Below are 22,038 nucleotides of genomic sequence, written 5' to 3'. Positions count from 1 at the left end.
CCATCAAGCCCAGTTCCAAGATTTTTTTTAAAGCATAAAAAAAGAACCTCTGTGTGTGTATACATGCTCGTGTGCATGAATGTGTTTGTGTAGTAAAATTTACACACATACACATATTCTGTGCCAGTGGGTATTTTCCGTTAGAAGCTACTAGTCCTGGACATGTGTGTGTGTGTGGGGGGTGACAATGCCCTTTCCAGGAATCACTAACAGTATTATTTCTTATGATGATGGCAATAACTTTTATAAAATATTTGTCACAGGGCAGGTAGATGCTACATAAGCTTGTTTCTAAGTTTTTTATTCCTCAGAGTAACATTAGCATTAGTTAAATAGAGGACAGTGTGCTTCCTGGGGTGAGGAAAATGGTCCACGTATAAACCTAGCTAATCATGTACTCCAGGATGGACAGGCCTCTGGACAGCAAATCCTGCACTTTTACTGCCCAGCTGTGGTTTTTGCAGGGGCATAAAGCTATCATGGAGGAGCGTACAGAACCCAGGGGCCTCCTGTGGACTCTGGCCTAATCTCACAATGTCTCACACCACACCACAGCCCTGCTCCATTCCCTCCCCCTGGACCATTCTCTGAGGCAGAGGGAATGACTCCCAGGTCACCCCAGAGTCCTCTCGTGCCCATGGCATTCTCGCATCCCCACCGGCTGCCTCCGACACTGGCTAACTCAGCCCAGTCTTTTGATTCCGGAACACCAACCTCGGGGCTTTTGTACTAGCTGTCCCCCTAACCAAGGCTTTCCTCCTGACAGGCGCCTCTTCCCCACGGAGTTGGTGCCCTCCTCTTAGTCAGGTCTTCCCCAGCACCCTCGGGGAGTGAGCCTGCCTCTCCAGTGTGTCGCCCTAGTTACTTTCTGGCCTGCGTTCACCATGGCTGCCTTCCCTCATTCCCTCCTATTCTTCCTTCCTTCTCCTCCACCCCCTCTTTCCTCCTTCCTTTCTTCTTTAATCTTTCTTCCCCTCATTGCCTAATGTCACACCCACTGCACCTCACAACAGTTCAGGACTCACCGCACGATTGGCCCTTAATAATTGCCCGCTGGATGAATGATCCTCCTTTCCTTTCTCAGAGGAAACAACCACATGAAGGCAGCCTTCCTCCAGGCAATCAGGAGCTTTTCATAATATTTCCCCACCTGGCCTCTCCAGTGGGGGATTTCCAACAGCCCGGAACCCGCAGGAGCCACTCACCTCGGTAGGTCAACAGTGCTTCATCAAGGAACTCAGCTGCCTTCCGGAAATGCTGGGAGATGTCCACCTCCGGGAAGTCATCCACTTCCACCCCCAGGTACTGGATCTCCAGGCCGGTGTAGAATTCAGAGCCAGTGTAAACGCCTGTGCCATGTGCAGCATTCAGGATGTGGGTGATTCCCAGCCTTTTGAGCCTCCCCTTGTTCACAGCCACGCTCCTGGAGGAAGAGGCAGGACACAATTGCCAGACTCAGAGCTAGAGAGGTTTATTGCCCTCGTGATGGGGAGCACCCGGTATGCCCCTTGAAGCCTAGGGCTCATTGCTGATAATCCTTTAATAAAGAGGGGCCAATGCTTTGGGCTACAGCAAGATGGAAAAGAGGCAGGTAGGGGAACGGCAGGGGAGAAGGAGAAGACTAATACATTTTGGAAGTGTTCATGAATCAAAGCATAAAGGTGGCACAAAAAGTAAAGTCAGGGGTATAGAGAGACGGCTCAGTGATAAAGAGCATTGCTGCTCTTCAGGGGACCCAGATTCTGTTCCCGGCACCCACAGATGCTCACAACCATCTGCTCCTCCAGTCCAGGAGCTCCAGCGCCCTCTTCTAGCCTCAAGCACGCATGTGGAACATAGATGTACATGCATGCAAAACATGCATGCAAAGTATTCAAAATAAAATGATAAAAAGACATAAAAGAAAATAAATTAGAAGTCTTGCACCCTGCCATCACATGCTGAACTCTTCCAGATTCCCCTTGAGCACATTATTTTATTTCATTCTTATCATAAACTGAAGAGGGGGAAAGAGCAGGTACTTTTGTTCCTGTTTGAAGATTATAAAAATGAATTCAAGAGCTTTTACCCAAGGCTTGAAAGGAGAAAAAGACCAAGCAAGGACTATTGTTCAGGGCCTTGCTTTTGTAACTGAGTAAGTGCAGCTCAATTTGAAGAGCCCCCGAGGAGAGCTTTGCTCAAAGAACTGCAGAGGCCTTTAGCTGGGGATGTCTCGAGATGTCTGGAGACCACAGAATAAACGCTTCTGGACCTTCACATCTAGATGAAGGTCGCTTAGGATGTGATGATCTGGGAATCAGGTTCTGGGCAGATGATCACTCCATGATGAAGTATCCAACCCCTTTTCCACACTCCTGTCCCAGAGCCCTAACCTCTGTCCCTCAAGTCTGGATCTAAGGGTAATTGCATCAGAAAGATATCTCATTAAGTATCCAGTGAATCAGCAAAAATTAGTTTTACAACACAGTGTGCTGGTACCAGGTACGTACCGACAAGACCTTGAAGAAATGGAATGTGGGAGCTCTTTTTTGTTTTCACTTCAGAAACCACTGATTAACTTAAAACTGGGTTTTGTGATTATGAAAACAATGTCTGGGAGACCTGTATATTTCAGAGGAAGCCCAAAGAAGAAAGTAAAACCGCCTCTCAGGTACTATTAACATTCTATCATGTCTCTTTCTAACCTGAAGCTTACGAGAATGTGCAAGTGTGCGCCTATGCGTGTTGGTATTGTTAGAAGGTGTTAGTGTCCCCTTCTCTAGTTACTAGAGAAGTGGTAGGGTGGAAGAGAGGATGGAGCTGGCAAACACCTACGTCAGGAAGACACCCGGAAGGGCAAGGCTGTGCTGGGGAGCACTGAGGGGAAGGAGGAGGATGAGTGCTCATTCTGTGTGGGGATCTTTGTGTGCCTGAGTCATCGGTCGGGCGGGTGCCATTTGATGGGAGGAACTATGGGGCCTTTGGTGAGCTAGAGGAATTTCATCTCAGGGATTAACCCAGGAGAAGGGCAAGAGGGCCGTATCTCCCCGCAATCACACTCACTTCTCGGCGATAAAGACGTTGGGCCAGACCTCATCCACCTCATTCCGAGGGGCCTCTTGCCGGTCCTGGATCAGCGCCCGCTGCAGGTCCAGCACACAGGGGGTGTTGAACAGGCTCTTGTCATCCATCTTCTCCCTGACACGGTTGTACAGGTCTTCTACCAGCAGCTGTTCGGCAGACTCCAGCATGCCTGGACACTCGGTGTCTGTTTTGAGACCCCGAGGCTTGAGTTCTAGGGGGACAGGTGACATTTGTATCGAAGAGTTAGGAACACAACAACTTTCTCTGTCCTTTGGGAGAGTCTGGCTTAGCCAGAGTGCTACCAGGACCCTGGCATGGATGAAATAGTGGGAGGATCTGCCAGGAAGGACTTAATTCTGACTCAGGAGGACCGTGGCATTGACCTTGTGGTCAGTAGCCTCTGCAGGTGGGTGATGGGGGGGGGGAATCAAACCGGTTGTCTCTCTTCACTTCTTTGTCTGTAAAGCTGGCTGATAGTTTTTAAACCTAAGTGTTTGAGTTCTCACAGTGTGCCTGATTCCTGTCTTAAATCCCACCATGCTCAGTATAGCGTGGATGGTCCTAAGTATTTACTAAATGAGTGAATGGTGTGTTTTGCTAACAAAGTTCCACCCTATTACATCTGGAATGCAAATACTCCCAGGCAAAGTTAAATTTTCATCAGTCAGTTATTAGACATTATCTTCTGAGATATACCTAATTGGCCTATTTGTTTTATGCATTGTCTGCTTCCCTGTGGGAAAGCCAAAAGCCTGTGGCTTTCACCTCTCTGCCTGCGGTTCTTGTCTCCCCACAGTTCTCACAGTTCTCACTCCCAGGAGGGTGGAAATTTTGCTTTCCTGAGACTGTCTCAAGCTAGGACCCAGAGTCTTGCTGAGAAAATGTCAGAAAACTCATACTCTAAAGGAGCTCCAGTTTCAACCACCTGAACCCTCTGTCACCAGTAATGCTGCCTTCCCTTGGCCAATCCCATCAGAAGTAAGAAAGACCACCTGGAGAAGCCAAAGGAGACCAGGAAGGAGTACAGTTGTGAAAGGCAATTGGCCCACACTTCCTAGGAAACAACGCAAAACCAAGCCCTACACTTTTCAATCAGGGTTGAGTATCTGAGTGAAATACAATATGTTGTCTGCCGAAAAAATTACAGTATAAATGTGAACATCACCACCCACCCTACTTCCCTCTAATCTTCCTCATGCCAACCTGCCTTGTCAGTTTAAATTTTAAAGTAACTAGTTACTGTGGGGGGGGGGGGGCAGGCATATATACCATGGTGTACAGGCAGGAATCAAAGGACAGCTTGTGGGAGTCGGTTCTTTCTTTCCACCATGTGAGATCAGAGGATGAAACCCAGGTCATCAGCCCTCATGGCAAGCATCCCCACCCACTGATCCGTTTCACTGGCCCCACTGCGTCAGCTTTTAAAGGCGGATTGAAAACTATACTTAAGCAGAACAGAAACAGAATCTAAATGTAAACATCTTTTTGCACAGAACTCCCTGGGTACTCCTTATTCCTATAAATTTCTTGGGCTCTTAGGTTTGTGTCGACCACAAGCCCTCCATACCCTCCCCTATTCGGAACCCCTGAAGTTAACAAACAAACAAATGAAAACCAGAATGGACAGCTCTGGGGTCAGAGTGGAGCCGGTTTTCTCCACGACTATGGGCTAGAGAACCGTTCACATGGAGTGTGATGATTTTTGCATTGTCCCATCAAAGTTATTCAAGTGCATTTGGCACAACTGTCCCTGTCAGATCTGCTTTCCTCAAGGCGATGGGTAGCACTGGACAAGCATGCCTGCCTGCCCCTTCCATCGGGCCCTCTGCCAGGGTCTTCAGTCTTCCTGGGCCCTCCCTTTGCCCGCTCGGGTGTCAGTTGTGTTACCTTCATTAATGATCTGTTTGGCAGCGACAGCTGAGGAGAGATGGATGGGCTCCATGAAAATGCTTTCAGTTTCTGCTTCTGAGACCACCGAGTACCTGAGAGAGAAGGACACACATGGGAGAGAACCCAGAAGCATGTGCGTGGAGGCATCCTGACAGCAGAAATCGGTTCTGGTTTTAGCTGTGTGTGGAAAACAACGAGCGATGGGCTGGGAACTTGCACTGCGTTTGGAGAGCCCGGGAACGCTGAGGGACGGGCATGCTGTAGCTTGGTGCCCACTGATGTTACTGTCTGAGCTAACAGCCGAGTCTGGGTTGACATGAAATGGTGGGGTAGTCTGGACTGTAGGAAGAAGGGTAGACACCTACGGCTGCAGGGCTGACCTTAAAGCTCCACTCTCTTCCATGTGCTAATGTTCACCTCCCGCCTCCTCCCTGCTTTTGCCACCAGTTCTATTGACAGTGTCACCAACTGTGCTCCTGTAGGGTCCCGAGGGATTAGAGGGCTGGACAAGCTGCCACTGTCCCCTCTGTCACCAATACCTCTTGCTCATAAAGATAAGGGTGGACAATGCATGAGAAGTGAAAAGCCACTGGAGGGCTCAGATCGCAGGTCCTGATTCTGAGCTCAAAGGATCAAGAGTCAGGCCGAGACCAAGGAATCAATAAAGTAACAGGGTAAATATCAAAGCTGTTCCTCAAAAGCAGTTCAGTGGAGGCATGAAAAGGAGCACTGAGGAGCGTGGAGAGTAAGGATAGAGCAAAGGTTAGGACGTCTGAAAAGTTCACCAGTGAACCCCACCCTCACTGGGTTCTGTCTTCCAGGTATTGGTGAACACTGGGTTTCCTCGCTCACCTGGTCTTACCTTTAGAAACAGAGAGACTTATAAAGAATTGCTGTCCACGGGTAGCATTCTGAGAGCCTTCTGGAAATGCAGTCCTGACAAATGTCCCACCAGAGAGCGAACTGCCGCTCTTGTTTTATAGAGGAAGAAACGTGATCAGAGACTCAAGAATATCATCCAAATCGTGAAGTGAAGATGCAACCCGGGGCAGTACTGCTCCAGGCCCAGTCTGGTCTTTGGCACAGCACACTGGTGCCATTGAGGTTGCCACAGTGAGATGAGCGCCTCAGAGAAGGCAATCCCAGCTGGGTTCCCAGCCCCGCCACAGACGCAGACATAGGAAGGTGCTTTAAGGAATACTGTGAGAACACGCATAGAGGGATGGGCCCAAGCTGAGTAAAGCTGAGCTGGGCAGAATCTAGCTGCACTGAACAGAGCAAATTTGAGATAGGCTGGAATGGAATGAAATTGAATTGAGTACCAGAAAAACTCTCTTGTAAGTACCTGTGACACCAGAGTACATTCTCGGGAGTCTAGTGTGCTCAGTGTCAGGTAGACAGTTCTTCCTTTAGGAAGGATGACTTCCCAAAGGAAAGGGGAAGCCTGTGGCTCTACCAAGCTTGTGGCCAGATCTGCCTATACAGCCTGGAGAACAGTACACCGTGGCATTAATAACCCATAGTTCCTGAGGGCTTTCCAACCAAAGCGCCCAGTAGCAATGGGTCACTGAGGTCATTCCTATTTTAGCCTCAAGCATTCCTTATGAACAGAAAGTGCATTTCCAAATATTCACAGCTTCAGAGTTACCATGTGAAAGTCAGATGTCCCCAGAGGTTCACACGTTTGGAGAGTTGGTCCCCAGTTGATGATGCTGTTTTGGAAAGTCATGGGACTTTTGCAACATGGGGCTTACCCGGTAAAAGGACCTGAAGATTGTACCTATCTCAGGTTCTGGACATAACGCCCCCTGTTTCCTGGTCAGTGATGGGGAACTATCTCTGTATGCCCTCATGACCAAGGATGGAGCAGTTCCTGCTTCTAATGTTTTCCGTGTCATGATAGATTGTCATCTCTCCAAAACCATAAGCCAAAACAAAGCCTTTTCTCTTAAGTTGATCTGTCAATTATTTTATCACAGTGATAAAAAGGAAGTAATATAGAAAATTGGTATCAATATGATGACATGATTTCTGTGATTAAACCTGGCCATATGGCCTTTGCAAATGGCTTATGATATGTACTGTGAACTAACAAAACTCTAAGTGTTGTGGGAGCTTAATGGGTCAGTCTGGTTGGGGCTCAGAACACTAGAATGCTGAGAGAAATGAGGACAATGAGAACTTGAGAACTCTGCTCACGAGGTTTCAGATGGGAGCAGAGACTATTGGGGATTGGGTTAGAGGTCACACACATTACATTCCAGAAAGGAATCTGGATGCATTTTTGTCCGGGGCCTGAAACTGTGAATTAAAAAGCAGTGGTCTAATTAATCTGACACAGTCATTTTGAGACAGCAGAACATGTGGGCTATGGCACGGTTATGGTTTACTGATGTGGGTCAGATTTACAGAGAAAATTTACAGCAAAAGCTGGGGCAGAAAGACTTGAAAAAATGTGCAACCTGATGAAGATGGAAATGTGAACAAATTAAAAGTTTAAGATAAGGCAAACGCCATGGACAAAGTTGTGGCTGCTCTCAGAGGGTCTGGTACAATGGAAAGGAAAATACCCATTTTGCACTGGGATGGATCATGGGGAAGGTGTCATGAGAGTGAGGCCCTTCTCGCTGAAGCAAACTAATTTCAGAGACTTTGATTTAAGCAGGAGTAATAAAAGAGTAACAGAGAGAGCCTTTAGGTTTTCTTCATCAGGCAAGTATTTCCCCCTGGTTCAGCCACTCAAGCATCCAGAGGCCACTGTAACCATGGTTCAAGAGAGCCTGGCCATGTATATCTTGACCAGAAAGCAGAACTTGATGTTATCCACGTGATGTTGAAATTGCCAGCATGCAGAACATCAGAACTATAGAGTCACAAAGGCTTATACCAAGGTTTGGGAGAAAGCCTGAGAGGCCAGGCCAGGTGCTGCAGGGGCAGCCTCCCCACAGGAAGCTCCAGTATGGGCTGGTATGAAGCAGTGAAGGTGAAGTCTAAGCTGGAATAGAGACCCCCAGAGTGTTGGGGATACCAGAAGCATCTAACACTCACCAAGAGCAGCTGCAGGCGCCCAGTGAATCTTGCCAAGAGGGGGCCCCTGTTTGCTGTAGACAGCAGAGCAGTAGAGGCAGGCTTGCCCAGCGGAGCCCAAATGATACCACCACATGCCCTGGATGCTACACATTGAGGTGCAGGGTTTAGTATATGTCCTTCTGGCAAGATGGCAGAATCTTTGTGTAGATTCTTCCCTTTTGGAACAGTAATGTTTACTCTTAGCTATTTTATATTAGAAGTGTGCATTTTATTTATTTATTTATTTATTTGTTTATTTGTTTATTTGTTTATTTATTTATTTAATTTTTTTACTAGTGGTCACAACTATGACTTTGCCTTGAGTTTCAGAAAGACTTTGGGCTATTGAACCCTGTTGGAACTATTCAGACTGTGGTGGCCATAATCCTGCGATGACCAGAGACAGAACACTGTGCTTTGAATATGAACCGTCCCTAACAGGCTTGTTTGTTTGACTGTTTGGCTTCTAGCTGGTGGTGCTGTTTTTGGAAGTTCTGGAACTTTTGGGCTGTGTGGCAGAGTGAGTCACTCACTGGCCTTGAAGGTGACATTTGTCTCTAGTTTGGACCTCTCTCTCTCTGTTTCCTGGTTGGATACAAGGAAGGGGCCACTATCACATACTCCCACCTCCAAGGACAGAGCCTTTCCCATCACCATCTTCCCTGCCATGGTGTGTTATAATTTCTTGAAACTGTGTGCCCAAATCAACCTTGTTCTCTTTAGTTATATCATTTAGATGTGGGACCATAATAGCCCGGGATTAATGGAGGAAGGGTCTAGGAGAGCTTCAGCCTGGAATGTCTTACATGAGGACGGTAAGCATTGGCTCCCTTCCCTCTCCCAACCTGGTGCCAGAAAGTCGGCCGACCCACTATCAACCCTAGTAAGGATTTACTACCCTGATGGCTATCAGGCCCCACTCCTTGTTTGACCTTATAAAGTCCCCCCCCCCAAACTCCCTACAGTCCCTGAATATGCACATGAAATATTCTCCAACACCTCTGTCCCGGCCCATTGTATATGTCCACACAAACCCTGTCCCAGAGACCCTGCTCACCTCCCCAGGGCCACAAACACTCCCTTTTCCCCCACAATAAAGGGAACCAGCTCTCTGAAGCTGTTCCTGGGTCTGTGTTCTTTGCCAGCACACTCACTTCTGACCAGGGCCCTGCACGGCACCCACCGGCCCCAGCTCAACTTCCCTCCCTCCAGCCCAGTCTGCTGCACAATGGGTCTGCTATCCCAAGGGAGAGAGGGTATCAGCAAGGAAAAAAGCAACTACTGCCGGAGGGAAGTGGTTGTGGATATTACTATTGCACGAGAGAACTAGAGAAGTCCTTAGAAATCTCATTACTTGGAAAAAAATAATGAAAAACAGCACAGGGTGAAGTAGGTACAGATTAAGCAGTCATTTTACCCCTGTCTCCAGCATGTGGAAGGTGATGAGTGCTGACTGGGTGAGTAGGTGGTACATGGAAAATGGTAAAAACTGACAAACAGATGCCTGGCTGGCAGGATTATGCCAGGCATTGGGCACAGTGTCTGCGTCCCGTCATGGGGATCAAAGCTCATGGTCTCTAAGGTCCTGGTCTTTGGCTTTCTGTCCAATCTAAGCGTCTCTACTCCTGTCTGGTACTCTAGTCTTCACAAAGTTTCCTTCTGCCATGTGACTTGGCAGAAACCTATTTTGGCAGCACGGATGCCCAGTCTTCTCCTCTTTTTGGGTCTCAGTTCAACCATTTCTTCTTCAGGGAAGTCCTTCCTAGGCTTACATCACACTCCTTTCCTTTGTGGCATTCTATCAAATGAAACTTCATACTTGTTTTTGAAATATGTCCCTAAGTATCTGTCCCCAGTGCTAGTCCGTGCTCTGCACGAGGGAGGGAGTAAGGATGGGCATTCTGTGGAGCACTGTGTTACAGAATCTAGACAATGTTTGGTTTGGCATACAGCAAATGTGTAATGTATATTTTCTGACTCACATGCTGAATTTGTCCTCAGTAGCACTGCATTTAAGGAAACATGGCATATGCAACAAGCAGCAACCAGATCTACAAATGATCTAGTATTTGCCGAGTGTGAAGCCCCAACAGCGAGCCCAATGCAAAACCTACCTTACGGATGTGCTCTAACCCTGTGTGCTCTCTGCCCTTCTGAGGCCAGGTTTTACAGATTCTAAGGCTCACCTCAACAACCGGCCATTCTTTCCCCTTGGGAAGCATTATCTTCAGGTCATTTGGGTTAGACTAGGCAGCAGGTGACTTTCTACAAGACACTTTATTCCATTTAAAAAAAATCAAGCTGTCTGTAGTTACTGTGTTCTTATCCATTCTGTCTGCATGACAGCACTCCCCCCCTCCCGAATATTCCAGTGAAATAGCGGTGATTTATTCTTTGGTTTTGATCTTTCTTGGAGACAAAGTGGTGGCTCATCTGGTTATTCTAGCCAGCTACCTTGCTGGACTATGAGCCCATGTCTTAAGGCATCTTCTCCTTCCTGGATTATGGCATTCTCCTTGGGAGTCCTAAGCTATCATATGTGGCAATTTCCTCTGCATTAAAACACTCCCTTCTGGAGGAAGGAAGAAGGCTCCTTACCATTCAGAAAGTAAATAACTTACAAGTCTCAGGAAGGTCCTGAAATTTAAAAGACGCACAAGGCCCCTCCACAGGGTTATAGAACTAATAAAGTTGTCATGGAGAAAAGCTTCTCCAAACTATAGAGAAAGCCCGCCCTTTGTGCAGAGAGCTCCAGGATTGCATCTTTGACAAGTTATCATCCATGTTGGAGTGGCATGCAGCTGGTCTTATAAATAACCCCTCACTCCTGTTCCTATAAGTAATCCCAATGATCTCACTGATTCCCCAAGTCGGACTTTAATGGTATCTCTACTTTGATCTGCCACCCCTATCTGGCGTGAGTAGACATCTAGAAAAAGTCCCACAGTATCGCATTAGGACTTTGGCTACCTCCAGCTATCACTTTAAAAGGGCCACTGGTTGGCAGCCCCTGCTGAGTTTCCCAGTGCAAAGCAAGCCCCCCAGTGATGGATCCTCCAGCCTTCCTGACCATTGCAGCAAATATCACAAGAAACACATTATCTGATAAGTCTTATCCAGGGATTAAAATGAAATCATTATCTAAGTTCTTAAATGTGAAGCACAACTAGATAATGGAAGCAATGTTATCCCAAGGGCTAAGGGGTGAGTTTGGGCACAGACTAAGGCATTCCTTAATAGTGCTGAACCTAATCAGTGTCATAAACAGACCCATGTACGTGTGGGTGTGAAGTAATAACAAAATACCTCCAATATGGGAGCAGGCAACGCTGGCCTGTGTACTAGATTTGCGGTCACTCTGAGCCCAGTGCTATGGCAGTCAGTCTTGGTTCCCAAACACATGCATTTCACGAAGCCAAGGCCAACATTAAAATTTTTATAATAGTATGAGTCATGTTTCCACGTCAACAATATTTATTCACGGAGTTCTATTAATTATTTATCAATAACATTATTTATACTGGTATTAATAAAATATTAATCATTTTACTTGCTAAGGGTCAGCTCTATGTAAAATGATATTTGGAGAAAACCAAAACCAACCCAAAGGGGTGAGGACTTTGACAACACAGTGGGGATTAGAAAAGGGGTCTTCTTTGGACAGCCCCCCATTTCTCCCACAGGGTCATCTGTCTTTGTTCTGTTGTGGGCCTCCAGGGCTCGGCACCCCCAAAAGGCTTTCTCACACCCGAAATCTGACACCACCTGAAATTAACACAAGATGTGCTCTCACTTGTCAGCTGTGGACAGATGCCCCTCTAGGAATTCAGAACGTGGTGTTGGTGAGATATTGGTTCTGGTTTCACCTTTTTTGAGGGGTTATTTTCTCTAAACTATGATCCCTTCAAATTGTGAGGATTGGTGCTTTTGTCTGCTTTTGTTTCTTTGTTTTGTTATCCTTTGTTTTTAGTTTTGTTTGTTTCTTAGTTTTGTGACACCTGGCCTCACTATGTAACACAGGCTGGCTTGAACTGTGTTTTTGTTTGTGGTTTTTTTTTGTTTGTTTGTTTGTTTTTGTTTTTTGTTTTTTGACACCTGGTCTCACTGTGTAATTTGGGCTGGCTTGAACTGTCTATATAGCCTAGGTTAGCCTCAAACTCAGCATCCTCCTGCCTCCACTTCTTGAATTCTGGGATTACAGGCATGTGCCGCCTCAGCCAGTTTTCAGACTTGGTTTCAAGAGACTAATGTAGGAGTTAAGGATCTGGCCTAAACTCTGAGATGTGAAGGAAGATTTGTAATTAAGATACGAAAACAAAAATGACTGCGTTATCCCTGCCCCTGGAGGAAAAGGCTGAACTTGGCTAATGAGTCAGAGAACATGGGAAGCTACTGGGAACCATCTACACTTGGAGGAGGAGTCAGCTTTGTAACAGGGAAACAAGGAGGAAGAAAGAAGATTTCCTCCTAGCCCAACAGCATGTCTATTCTCTGCTGCTTGGCTTTATCCAGTGTGGAGCGTGCGATGTAGACACCAATATTTTTCTGAGTCCACTGCCATGAGGCAATATCAGGCTAATATTCCTAATATTGTTCTGCCACAGGTAAGTTTATGAAGTCTAATAATGAAGGGTGTGTTAAAAAAAGAACTTACATTCTTCAGAGAATCGGGATTGTAGAAAGAGGAGAGAGAGAGAGAGAGAGAGAGAGAGAGAGAGAGAGAGAGAGAGCCTGAATGCAAGGTCAGTGAGATGGCAGCCTTGAGGTTTTGATTTATGACCACATCTGTGCCTCAACCAGTATTCCTGAGATGGAGTGAGGTGACACACACACACCCTGATTAGAAAGCAGCAAGGCTAGCTGTTCCAGAAGGACAGGCAGAAAAAAGAGGATCTAGGATCGATACATACCTCATCAGAGGATCAGGAAGGCAGCAGCTAAAAAAGCCTGGAGGCTGAATTGCAAGAGCACAGTAAAGGGGAGTTTGATGGACTTCCTAACCAAGAGCGGGGGATGCTGCAGCTTACTTTAAACCTGTGGTTTTCAAAATTGCAGACTGTGACCCATTTGTGCATCGTAAAATCAATTCAAGGGGTTATGCCCTGTGTCTGGGAAAGGAACAACGGAAGGATAGAGGTAGGGAGTGAGGGAAGAAGATAGGGAGGGGAGGGAGGAAACCACCATTCAGTGTAAGGATAAGGGTAGTTTGAGAAAAATTTAAAAATATATGTACAGTGCACACACACACTTAGTTGTGATATAAATGGTTTGTTCTATGGCAGATTATAAACAGCGACGTTTGAAAAGCCAATGCACTAAATGGATTGCCAGGCAGCCTGGCGACGGAATGGAGCTGGGACGTTTCCACCAGACCCGCTTGTAGCTAATCACCTTCAGTCCCTTGCAGATGAAGTAAGAGTGGAGTCTGGGTGGGGGGGAGGTGCCCCTTTTTATTTGGCCTCTGTGGAAAATGCTAGGTTAAGGGGCTGATCACGGCGAGAGAAGGGCAGAGGTCCACGTACACCCTGATTTCTTTGGGTAGCTAAAAGGTGAACTGGAAATTACCGGTGAGGGAGAAGCCCCCCATCAAGCTGCCCCACTGGACAGGGATTTGCATTTCACTGTTAACTTGTGAAGTCCTAGGAAAATCTGTCTGCCTGGAAGACAGACGACTGTAACTAACTGCGGACTTTCCCCTCAGGGAGGATGGTTCCCAGGGGCTGGCTTTGAATCTAAGTTGCTTGAAGCCAGTGTCGACCTCAGTTAGAAATGGAAGGCTTCATGCCCGTCCATTGTCTACACCCTCTTGTCAGGTTCTTACTTCAGGAGATTCAAGATGAGGCTTAAAATGTGAAGACTTCCTGCCTGGACTGCAAGCACACGCCACATCAGAACCGCAGTTACGATTGGTTGTTGATGGAGGCCATTTGGAGCATGCGCTGAAGCTGCTCAAAGCACTGTTCTGGTCTTATAGGAAAGTTTTGTCTGCTAGGGCGGGATCTAGGGCTGTGGTTGGCTGATTGATGGTGCCCTCTCCTGCAAAGGTGTATCTCCAAAGCCTGAAAGTGCATTAAAAAAAAATAATAATAAAGGTTCATGGTGATGTAATTACATGAAATATGATAATATGAAATTACCCTAGATTAGGATTATATTCAAAGCCAACAGTTAAGTGTCCTTCTGAGAGGCAATGAAGAGGGGACCAAGAGTGGAGTAATGCTACCACAGGCAAGGATGGCCACCTCCAACCAAACCTCTGAGGAGGCAAGGGAAGGGTCCTCTAAAGCCTCAGAGGGAGCAAGGCTCACAGTGAACTGGATTTCAGGCTTCTCGCCTGTTAACTTGCTGTATTGGTTTTAGAAAGATCCAAACCTTCAGTTAAAACAGTAAAGCAAGAGGGACCGCGTCTCAGCGAGGACCGACTGTTCAGTTCAGCACGGGGCAACTTACTGAGAACACAGCATTTGCCTACAGCAGAATCAGACAAATGTGATGTCCTCACTGGCATGTGTTCTAGTCTTCTTAAAGAATGTACTGACATTGTGAATAACTGAAAGAGCTCCTTCTTTGGAAGAAAAACCAACTAGGCCACTATTTATCAAATATCAAGTGTGTTCACATAGGCTGTCGTCTATTCTCAACCACTGATGAAAACTGCTATTCCTGGTCGCTATTTAGGTAGCACATTCTCATGGCTAATGAGCTGGAGAGTAGACCTGAGCTCAGTTTTTGTCCCGGCAGCATCCAAGTTCTTTCCATGGTGCTATCCTGCCTACTACAATGGCTCCTCCCTGCCCCCATGACTTAAAACAAAAAAGATTTATTTGAGACAGAATTTATGTACAAACTGCATACATTTTAAATGTGCATATTGGTATGGTGAGTTTGGCATATGTTTCCATTTGGAAGACCATGACCACCACCAGGGCTTGACTTATCGACCCTCTGAAATTGCTGTATCATGCTTCTCCCGTAAGCCCTCCATCTCTCCCCTTCCTCCCTGTGCTCTTCTTCAAGGAACCACTGATCTGCCCCCTGTCCCTAGAGAGATGAGCCCAGACTCCTATAATTTTATCAGGACAGAGTCACAGGGCGTGCCCTTGTTTTTGGCTGACTGCTTTCACTCAACAGCAATTGCTTTACGATCTATCCACATGTTTTACAAGTTACTACGCGATGCCTTCTTATTGCTGTGTAGCATTCTTGTGTGATTACTGACTTACTCACCAATGTGGGCATTTGGGCTGTTTCTAACTCCTGAGTTCTTATGAAAAAGCTGCCACGATCATCGATGTACAGCTCTTTACATGAAACTCAGTTTTCGTTTCTCATTTCATAGCTAGGACGGCTGGACCATCCATACAGGGACAGCAATATATTTAGGCAAGTGTACGTGCAATTTTGTAACAAATGACAGTTTGTGAAAGGATTGTTCTAGTTGCTGCATCCTCATGAAAAGCTGAGACGGTTAGTTTTTGTTTCTTCTTCTTCTTCTTCTTCTTCTTCTTCTTCTTCTTCTTCTTCTTCTTCTTCTTCTTCTTCATTTCAGATACTCTAGTAGGTGTGTAATGGTGACTCATTATGAGCTCAGTTTCAATTTCTGCAATGACTAAGGAGTTCTGAGCATACTTTCACATGCTTGTGGATGATATGTATATCATATTTGGGAAGCATACTTTCAGATCTTCTGTCTGTTTTATATGTAACTGGCAGACATTTTCTCCTAGACAAGGAGTTGTCTTTCTAGTCAGTGGGGTGCCCACTGTGTAAGCATGAAGATCCTGGTTAGATCCCAGAACCCATGTAGAAAGCCAGGCATCATGCCCATATTTATAGCCCCAGTACTGACTGGGGAGACATAAGCAGGGGGATCTCTGGAGCTCACACAGCAGCCAGCTGAGCCTGATCCGTGAGCCCTAAGCCAGCGAGAGAGCCTGTCTCAGTGTCAAAGTGCATGCAGCCTAAGACATGACACCTGAGGTTGACCTCTGGCCTTTATATGCAGGTGTAAGTCTATCCCCACACATGATCATGCACACACACACACACACACACACATACACCAGCAACAACAAACCCACCGTGAACACATTCATGAGGGTTGGCTTAAGCTTCATTGTAGGCAGTGCAGTGGAATTGCTTGTTCGAAAGCCCGTGCTTACAGTGTAAGAGAGTATTAGCTCACACTTTAGACTTTAGGCAGTGTCACCGTCTGTGTGCCTTCCTTGAACACTTCTGCAAACAGCAGCTGACTAGGGACTCTGCTTGCAGGAAGCTGTAAGTAGCAGATAGAAACCAAGAGGGGCATCAAAACTAGTGGACTTTGGCAGCCGTCACTGAGAACCAGAGAAAATGTACTGTAGAAGGACCGTGTCTGAAGGATACTCCGCTTATCCCACTTACATTTTGGGGTCATCCTGGTTTTACCTGGGAAGGGGGGGGGCTGGCTGTCTCAGCCCACACTGTTATCCATCAATGTTACTGAGTGCTTTTGTCTTGTGGTTGGCTGGCTTGGTACGAGACAGCCCCCCCCCCGTTTCAGTGGCTCCCCTTACCTTTGTGTGTGCTTGCTGTTTGCCTTACTCAGCCAACGAGCCGAGAAGACCAACCACATGTTCTCCAGGGCAGCGTTTATGCGCTCGACTTCATTTATCCAGCCTAGTGTTAACTGGACAGCATGCTGTGTTTGGGTATATATTTTCTGCTGCACATTTTATTCATTTTTTTTGTTCGGATGTATCAAGAGTGAGCTCGCTGCACTGGAGGACAGGCAATGCATTTTACTTTAGTAGATGGAGTGTAAGAGCTCCCGATGGTTCTACCGGCTCACACACTCACCAGCAATGCGGGGGAGTTCTGATTCATTCACACACTCTTTAATATTGTCACCAGCAGCCGCCTTTTGTCTTAGGTATTCTGGTGACCATAATGTAGTAGGAAATCCTAGTTTAATTTAATTTTTCTTATTGATCTTTTAACCATAATTTAACTATGGTCAGAGAAGCTTCTTGGTATACAAATAGCCCACTAACTGACATGTTTTAGTCAATATTCTATATGCCCATGATAAGAAGAAATATGTTGAAGTAGTTAGGTACACACACACACACACACAGGTGTATGTTCTATAAATGCCAATTAGGTTAGTTTTGTTTGAATATTCTATATTCTTCATGACTCATTTGTCTGATTATATCATTTAGTAAGATGGGTTTTTAAAACTACTTGGTTAAAATGGTAAACTTTAATTTTTTCACTTCTGGTCATTCTTTAATTCACTAACTAGTTCTGTGTGTATGAGTGTATGTATGTGCACCAGATGTGTGCAGTACCCACAAAGGCCAGAGAGGGAGCTGTGCCTCCTGGGACTGGAGTTACAGACCATTGTGAGCTACCATGAAAGTGCTAGAACTTGAATCCTGGTCCTCTGGGGAAACAGCCAGTGCTTTTAACTGCTGAGCCGTCTCTCTTGCCTGCGTTTCTGCTTTAGCTGTTTTTGCTTCATGTATTTTCAGGATGTGTTGTTAGGTCAAGGTATTTAAGATGGTTATATTTTCCGTGTAAACTGAACCTTCAATCACTATGAAATTTCCTTTTTTTTTTCTAGCATGCTTATCTTAAACTCCACCTTGTCTGGTGTGAATGGGCTAAAATGGCTTCTTTTCTGTTTGTGTCTACACTTGTAGCAGCTTGTTTGTCATCCAGAGGTGACCACAGTATTTCCTATCCCAATTTTTCTCCTTATAATGAAGCCTTGAAACTCTTTTGATTGAACTGTTGTGTCTATATTATTTCCCTTTGCAACTTTGTGTGTGTGTGTGCTGTCTGTCAGTTTGTCTGTCTGTGTGCCAAGTATAGCAAAAGAAATGCTGTGTCTTGTGATCTAGGTATAAAGACACTAACACACTCCATCTTGTCCCTTGGAACACAATTCTTGGGATTTAGCAGCTCTGTTTTGTTAAAACCTAAAGTGGACCACATGGAGAAATTGCCCAGAAAGACAATCTTAGCAGTTCTGAACAACTGTCCAGTTAATCACAACATAAACTGACAACAGTGAGACGTGTTTTGTGACACCCGTCCCCAGCTGTTGCAGTATGCTTAGCCTTAAAGTCATCCCTAGTCTTCAAATTCTTTCAGCTCAGGCTTCAGATAGCTCTGACCAAAAGCAAGCTCATGCCACTGTGCCCTTTCAGGTGCCTAATTATCGACATGATCCATTGTTGTTTCATGTCACTGATTTCTGACTTAAGTTATGAACAATCAGTAAAATATAAGTTTTCTCTTGTTAGCCTTAGGTTACAAACAGCATGCAGGTTTTTTTTAAAGGGGGACTCTGATAATCAGAATATTTGATTTATTCAAATTTAACACAATTATGTATATATTCCAGTTTAAACACACATTCTGCTTTTTTTTCCTTATTTGTTGTACCTTTCCTATATTTTTATTTCTTCCTTCCTTCTTTTTCTTTCTCCTTTTCTTGCCGATTATATTGCATTTTTCTCTCATTAGCTATACGCTAGTTATGGATTCTTTGGCAGCACTTTCTAGCAGTTACATTGGAAACTACAACACGCCCTGGACTTCCCACCTAAATGTATAGTTTGAGGCAATCATCCCAGATAACTGTCATTAAGTTGACAAGGAAGAAAGACACAAATGAGGGCCGAAATGGGTGCTGTCCAGTGTATACAAAGCACAATCTATTGAGTTTTTGAAGGGATCCTATTGTCAAAGAAACTATGGACTTTGGGGTGGTTATGTGCTCCAATTTTTGATGTGCCAAACACAATCTGCAAAAGCCTTTCAGCCACTTTCCCACCACCTTCACATGTGGCAGTAGAAGACAATGAACAATGGCCTCTTCTTGGAGAGGCCACGAGGAGGAATGGCAGATAAGAGAATTCTTCTCAGGAAGCAAGTCCTGATTAAACTAGATCCCCTTATTCTGGAGTAGCCATGCTCACCAGTGAAAAACAGCTGCATCTTCCTCTCCTTTCATAGGACGACAACTTTCCTACCCTCCGTCCTGGTGAGACTATGAGCTGATGCATTTAGGCCTGAGACAGTAAAGGTGTTCTGTGTGGGCTCAAAGCTGATGTGGGCAGACTCCTGGGAGGGGTACACTATGGCCAAGACTGCCGACTATCAACAAACTCACTTCCTTTTCTCCCTGGGACCACAAACCCAGTACCTATCACCCCTTGCAAGGAGGCAGGGCCTTGCTGAGTTCCAGCTGGTGGTCTATGAATACAAGGAAGTGGCCTTTTTTTTCAGGAAATACCACTCTGGGGAAAAGCTTCTGTTTTGCTCCCTTTATCTCCATGCTGCTGAGCACAGTGACTTTAGAAGCCGTGAGTTAACTAGTGGACCCAGAAGACAGTAGAGACTCAGCTCCAACTGCTCACACACCTGTCTTGGAGCTTATCTGTATGAAAAAGACACCTCTATTTGGTCTACCAGCAACATCACTGGAACGAACACAACCCAGCCATACGCCTTTGTGGTTTGAACAAGAACTGCCCCCATTGACTCATATATCTGAATGCTTGGTCATCAGGGAGTGGCACTACTTCATAGGGATTAGTAGGTGTGGTCTTGTTAGAGAAAGTATATCATTGGGGGTGGGGCTTTGAGGTTTCAAAAGCCCAAAAGGCCCCGTGTCACTTTCTCTTCTTACTACCCATGGATCCAGATGTAGACTTCTTAGCTACTTCTCCAGCACTATGTCTGCCATCTTGATGACAATGGATTAAGCCTCTGAAGTTGTAAGCCAGCCCCCAATTAAACGCTTTCCTTTTGTAAGCGTTGCCGTGGTCATGGTGTGTCTTCAAAGCAACAGAACACTGACTAAGACAGGAAGTGTGGAAGAGCACAACTATGCCTTAAATCTCTAACTCTGATAGCCTTTTCGAGGCACAAACACAAGGCTATTACATGATGCTGAACTTTAAAGGCGAACTCTCCAAGCTCCATCCGGGCTGAGTGCCCAACCCATGTGTCTTGATCTCACGGGGCTTAAACTACACCAAAGCTCATAGCCTATTTTGTAAGGGAGACTCCAGGAGAACTTAGAAAAACTGGGGTCAAGAAGGGTCATAGATGCTCAGAAGTCAAGGTTCCAAGGGCTATGGATGCAGCAGCTCAGTGTAGAGGGAAGACCGGCATGTTCTAAGGCTCTGGTTCAGTCTTCCATCAGGTGAAAAATGGGGAGAAAAGTCACAGTTCCCTGAGATACTTTCATTGGGCTTCTCTTTTGATTGACATGGAGACAGATACTGCTCAAGAACTTAGTGATTCTTCTCATCATTTGGTGACAGAGCTGTGCTTAGAAGGCCAGGCAGGCATCTCTCTCTCTCTCTCTCTCTCTCTCTCTCTCTTCTTTTTATGAGACAGGGTTTCTCTGTGTAGCCCTGGCTGTCCTGAAACTAGCTCTATATATCAGGCTAACCTCAAATTCAGAGACCCACCTCCCTCTGCCTCCCAAGTGCTGGGATTAAGGACGTGTGACTCCACACCCAGATTCTTTTTTTCTTTGATTCTTAAAATTACATTTGTTTATTTCTGCGTGTGGTCGGAGAGGAGTAAATAAGCTATGGATTGTGTGTGGAGGTCAGAGGACAACTTGCCAAAGTCAGTTCTGTCCTTCCACTAAGTGGACTACAGGGATCAGACTTAGGTGGGTCTGTCTGGGCCACAAGGGCCTTTACTCAGCAAAACATCTCCACAGCTCAATCACATTTCTCTAGCCCCATGTGTTTTCTTAACAATTCACCCAGATTTGTCAACCTACATTATCCTAAATCACCAGTGCTCTTAATGGAACAGAAATGACTTGTCACAGAGTACAGAGGACCCTTCTAGAAGATGTTTATTTCTCCATTGGCACCCAGCCGCTTGCTCCAGGGCATCTCTCCATCCCTTGGAAAGCAACAGCTCCATTGTGGATGCAAAATTATTTTAGTACCAGGGCCTGGCCCTTGGACCACTTTCCCTCTTCATCTCTCCTCTTAACTTTCTGGCGTCTAACTCCTCATCCAGCCCCGATCCTGATGAACCAAACACACCCTGTATGTAGACAGACCTGCCAGATTCTTACTCCCAGGTTCAGGCCAGCAGCAGCAGCACCTCCCAGAAGCCTTTGGTTCTCCCCTAGTGCTTGAAACTCCCCTCCTCCACCCAGCTAGCCCACACGGCATCACATATCCTGGAGACACCACTATCTAGCTCTCACCAAGCCTCAATGCCGTCAGTCTGCCATCATGGAGGGTGGAGCCCAGGACCATGCTGAGTGGCGTGTATGGCACTGGGCACTGGCCCACTTACTGGCTTGGGGAGGGACTCCGGAGGTAGCGGGCCTGCACGGCTCTCACATCGGCTTCTTCCTCTTCGTTTGGAACTACCTGCTCCTCCTCTGGGTCTCCACCGGTCGCCATGACAGCTTCCGTCTGTGTGGCAGGAAAAGGTTGGTTAGGGAATTAGGTTCCAGAGGCTTTGTAGGGGGGAGAGGGTGTGTCACCAATGTCACCTTGGTGGACTGAGAATGGGGAGGGTACTTCATGCTAATATCCCTGTGGGTAAAGGACCCATAGGGATACCTATAAGACGGAGCCCAGCTATCGTTAGCAGGACACCATGAAGTGACACAATATTGAAGAAACGACAACTTGACTCCTTTCATGGATAGTAGCAGGAAAGCAGAGGGAAAGAAGAGGTTTATCTTAACTGTAGTCTGGAGGTTTGTAAAACACAGCAGACTCCCCAGATTAAAAAGGACACTTGAAGGCCCCCTTCCAACTACGCTAATGCTAACACCTTTTGTCTTAGTGGAAAACCCTCTTCTAGTGATATTTATTGACCCTGTGTCAATCAGGGCCTTGGGCTAAGTTTCCATCCCATGGTCTTTTAAGGCACAAGACAGCAGCTGTGGCCGTGGCCTTCCACTCAGGGTAGACTGCCAGTTGAGTCTATGTCCCAGCCCACCACAGTCGATTTGAGGGGAAGCACACTCAC

The 22,038-nt window shown here is 46.1% G+C and overlaps 1 protein-coding gene across 1 annotated transcript in view; it reads right to left on the bottom strand.

Moving 5' to 3' along the window:
- Positions 1-21,461, bottom strand: part of Styxl2 (serine/threonine/tyrosine interacting like 2) — a 29,302-nt gene extending 7,841 nt beyond the window's left edge. Inside the window, exons 1-4 of the mRNA XM_055624718.1 lie at positions 21,352-21,461; positions 4,951-5,045; positions 3,043-3,274; positions 1,206-1,423 (exon numbers count right to left, since the gene is read on the bottom strand). Of these exons, the coding sequence (XP_055480693.1) occupies positions 1,206-1,423; positions 3,043-3,274; positions 4,951-5,045; positions 21,352-21,461 (655 nt within the window). The remainder of the gene's footprint in view (positions 1-1,205; positions 1,424-3,042; positions 3,275-4,950; positions 5,046-21,351) is intronic.
- Positions 21,462-22,038: the final 577 nt, after the last annotated feature.

Source organism: Psammomys obesus, unplaced genomic scaffold (genome assembly GCF_907164565.1).
Source record: "Psammomys obesus unplaced genomic scaffold, mPsaObe1.curated_primary_1811, whole genome shotgun sequence".
NCBI classification, from domain to species: Eukaryota; Metazoa; Chordata; class Mammalia; order Rodentia; family Muridae; genus Psammomys; species Psammomys obesus.
Note: the sequence above shows the minus strand (reverse complement) of the source record. Positions and strands in the feature narration are given on the sequence as shown.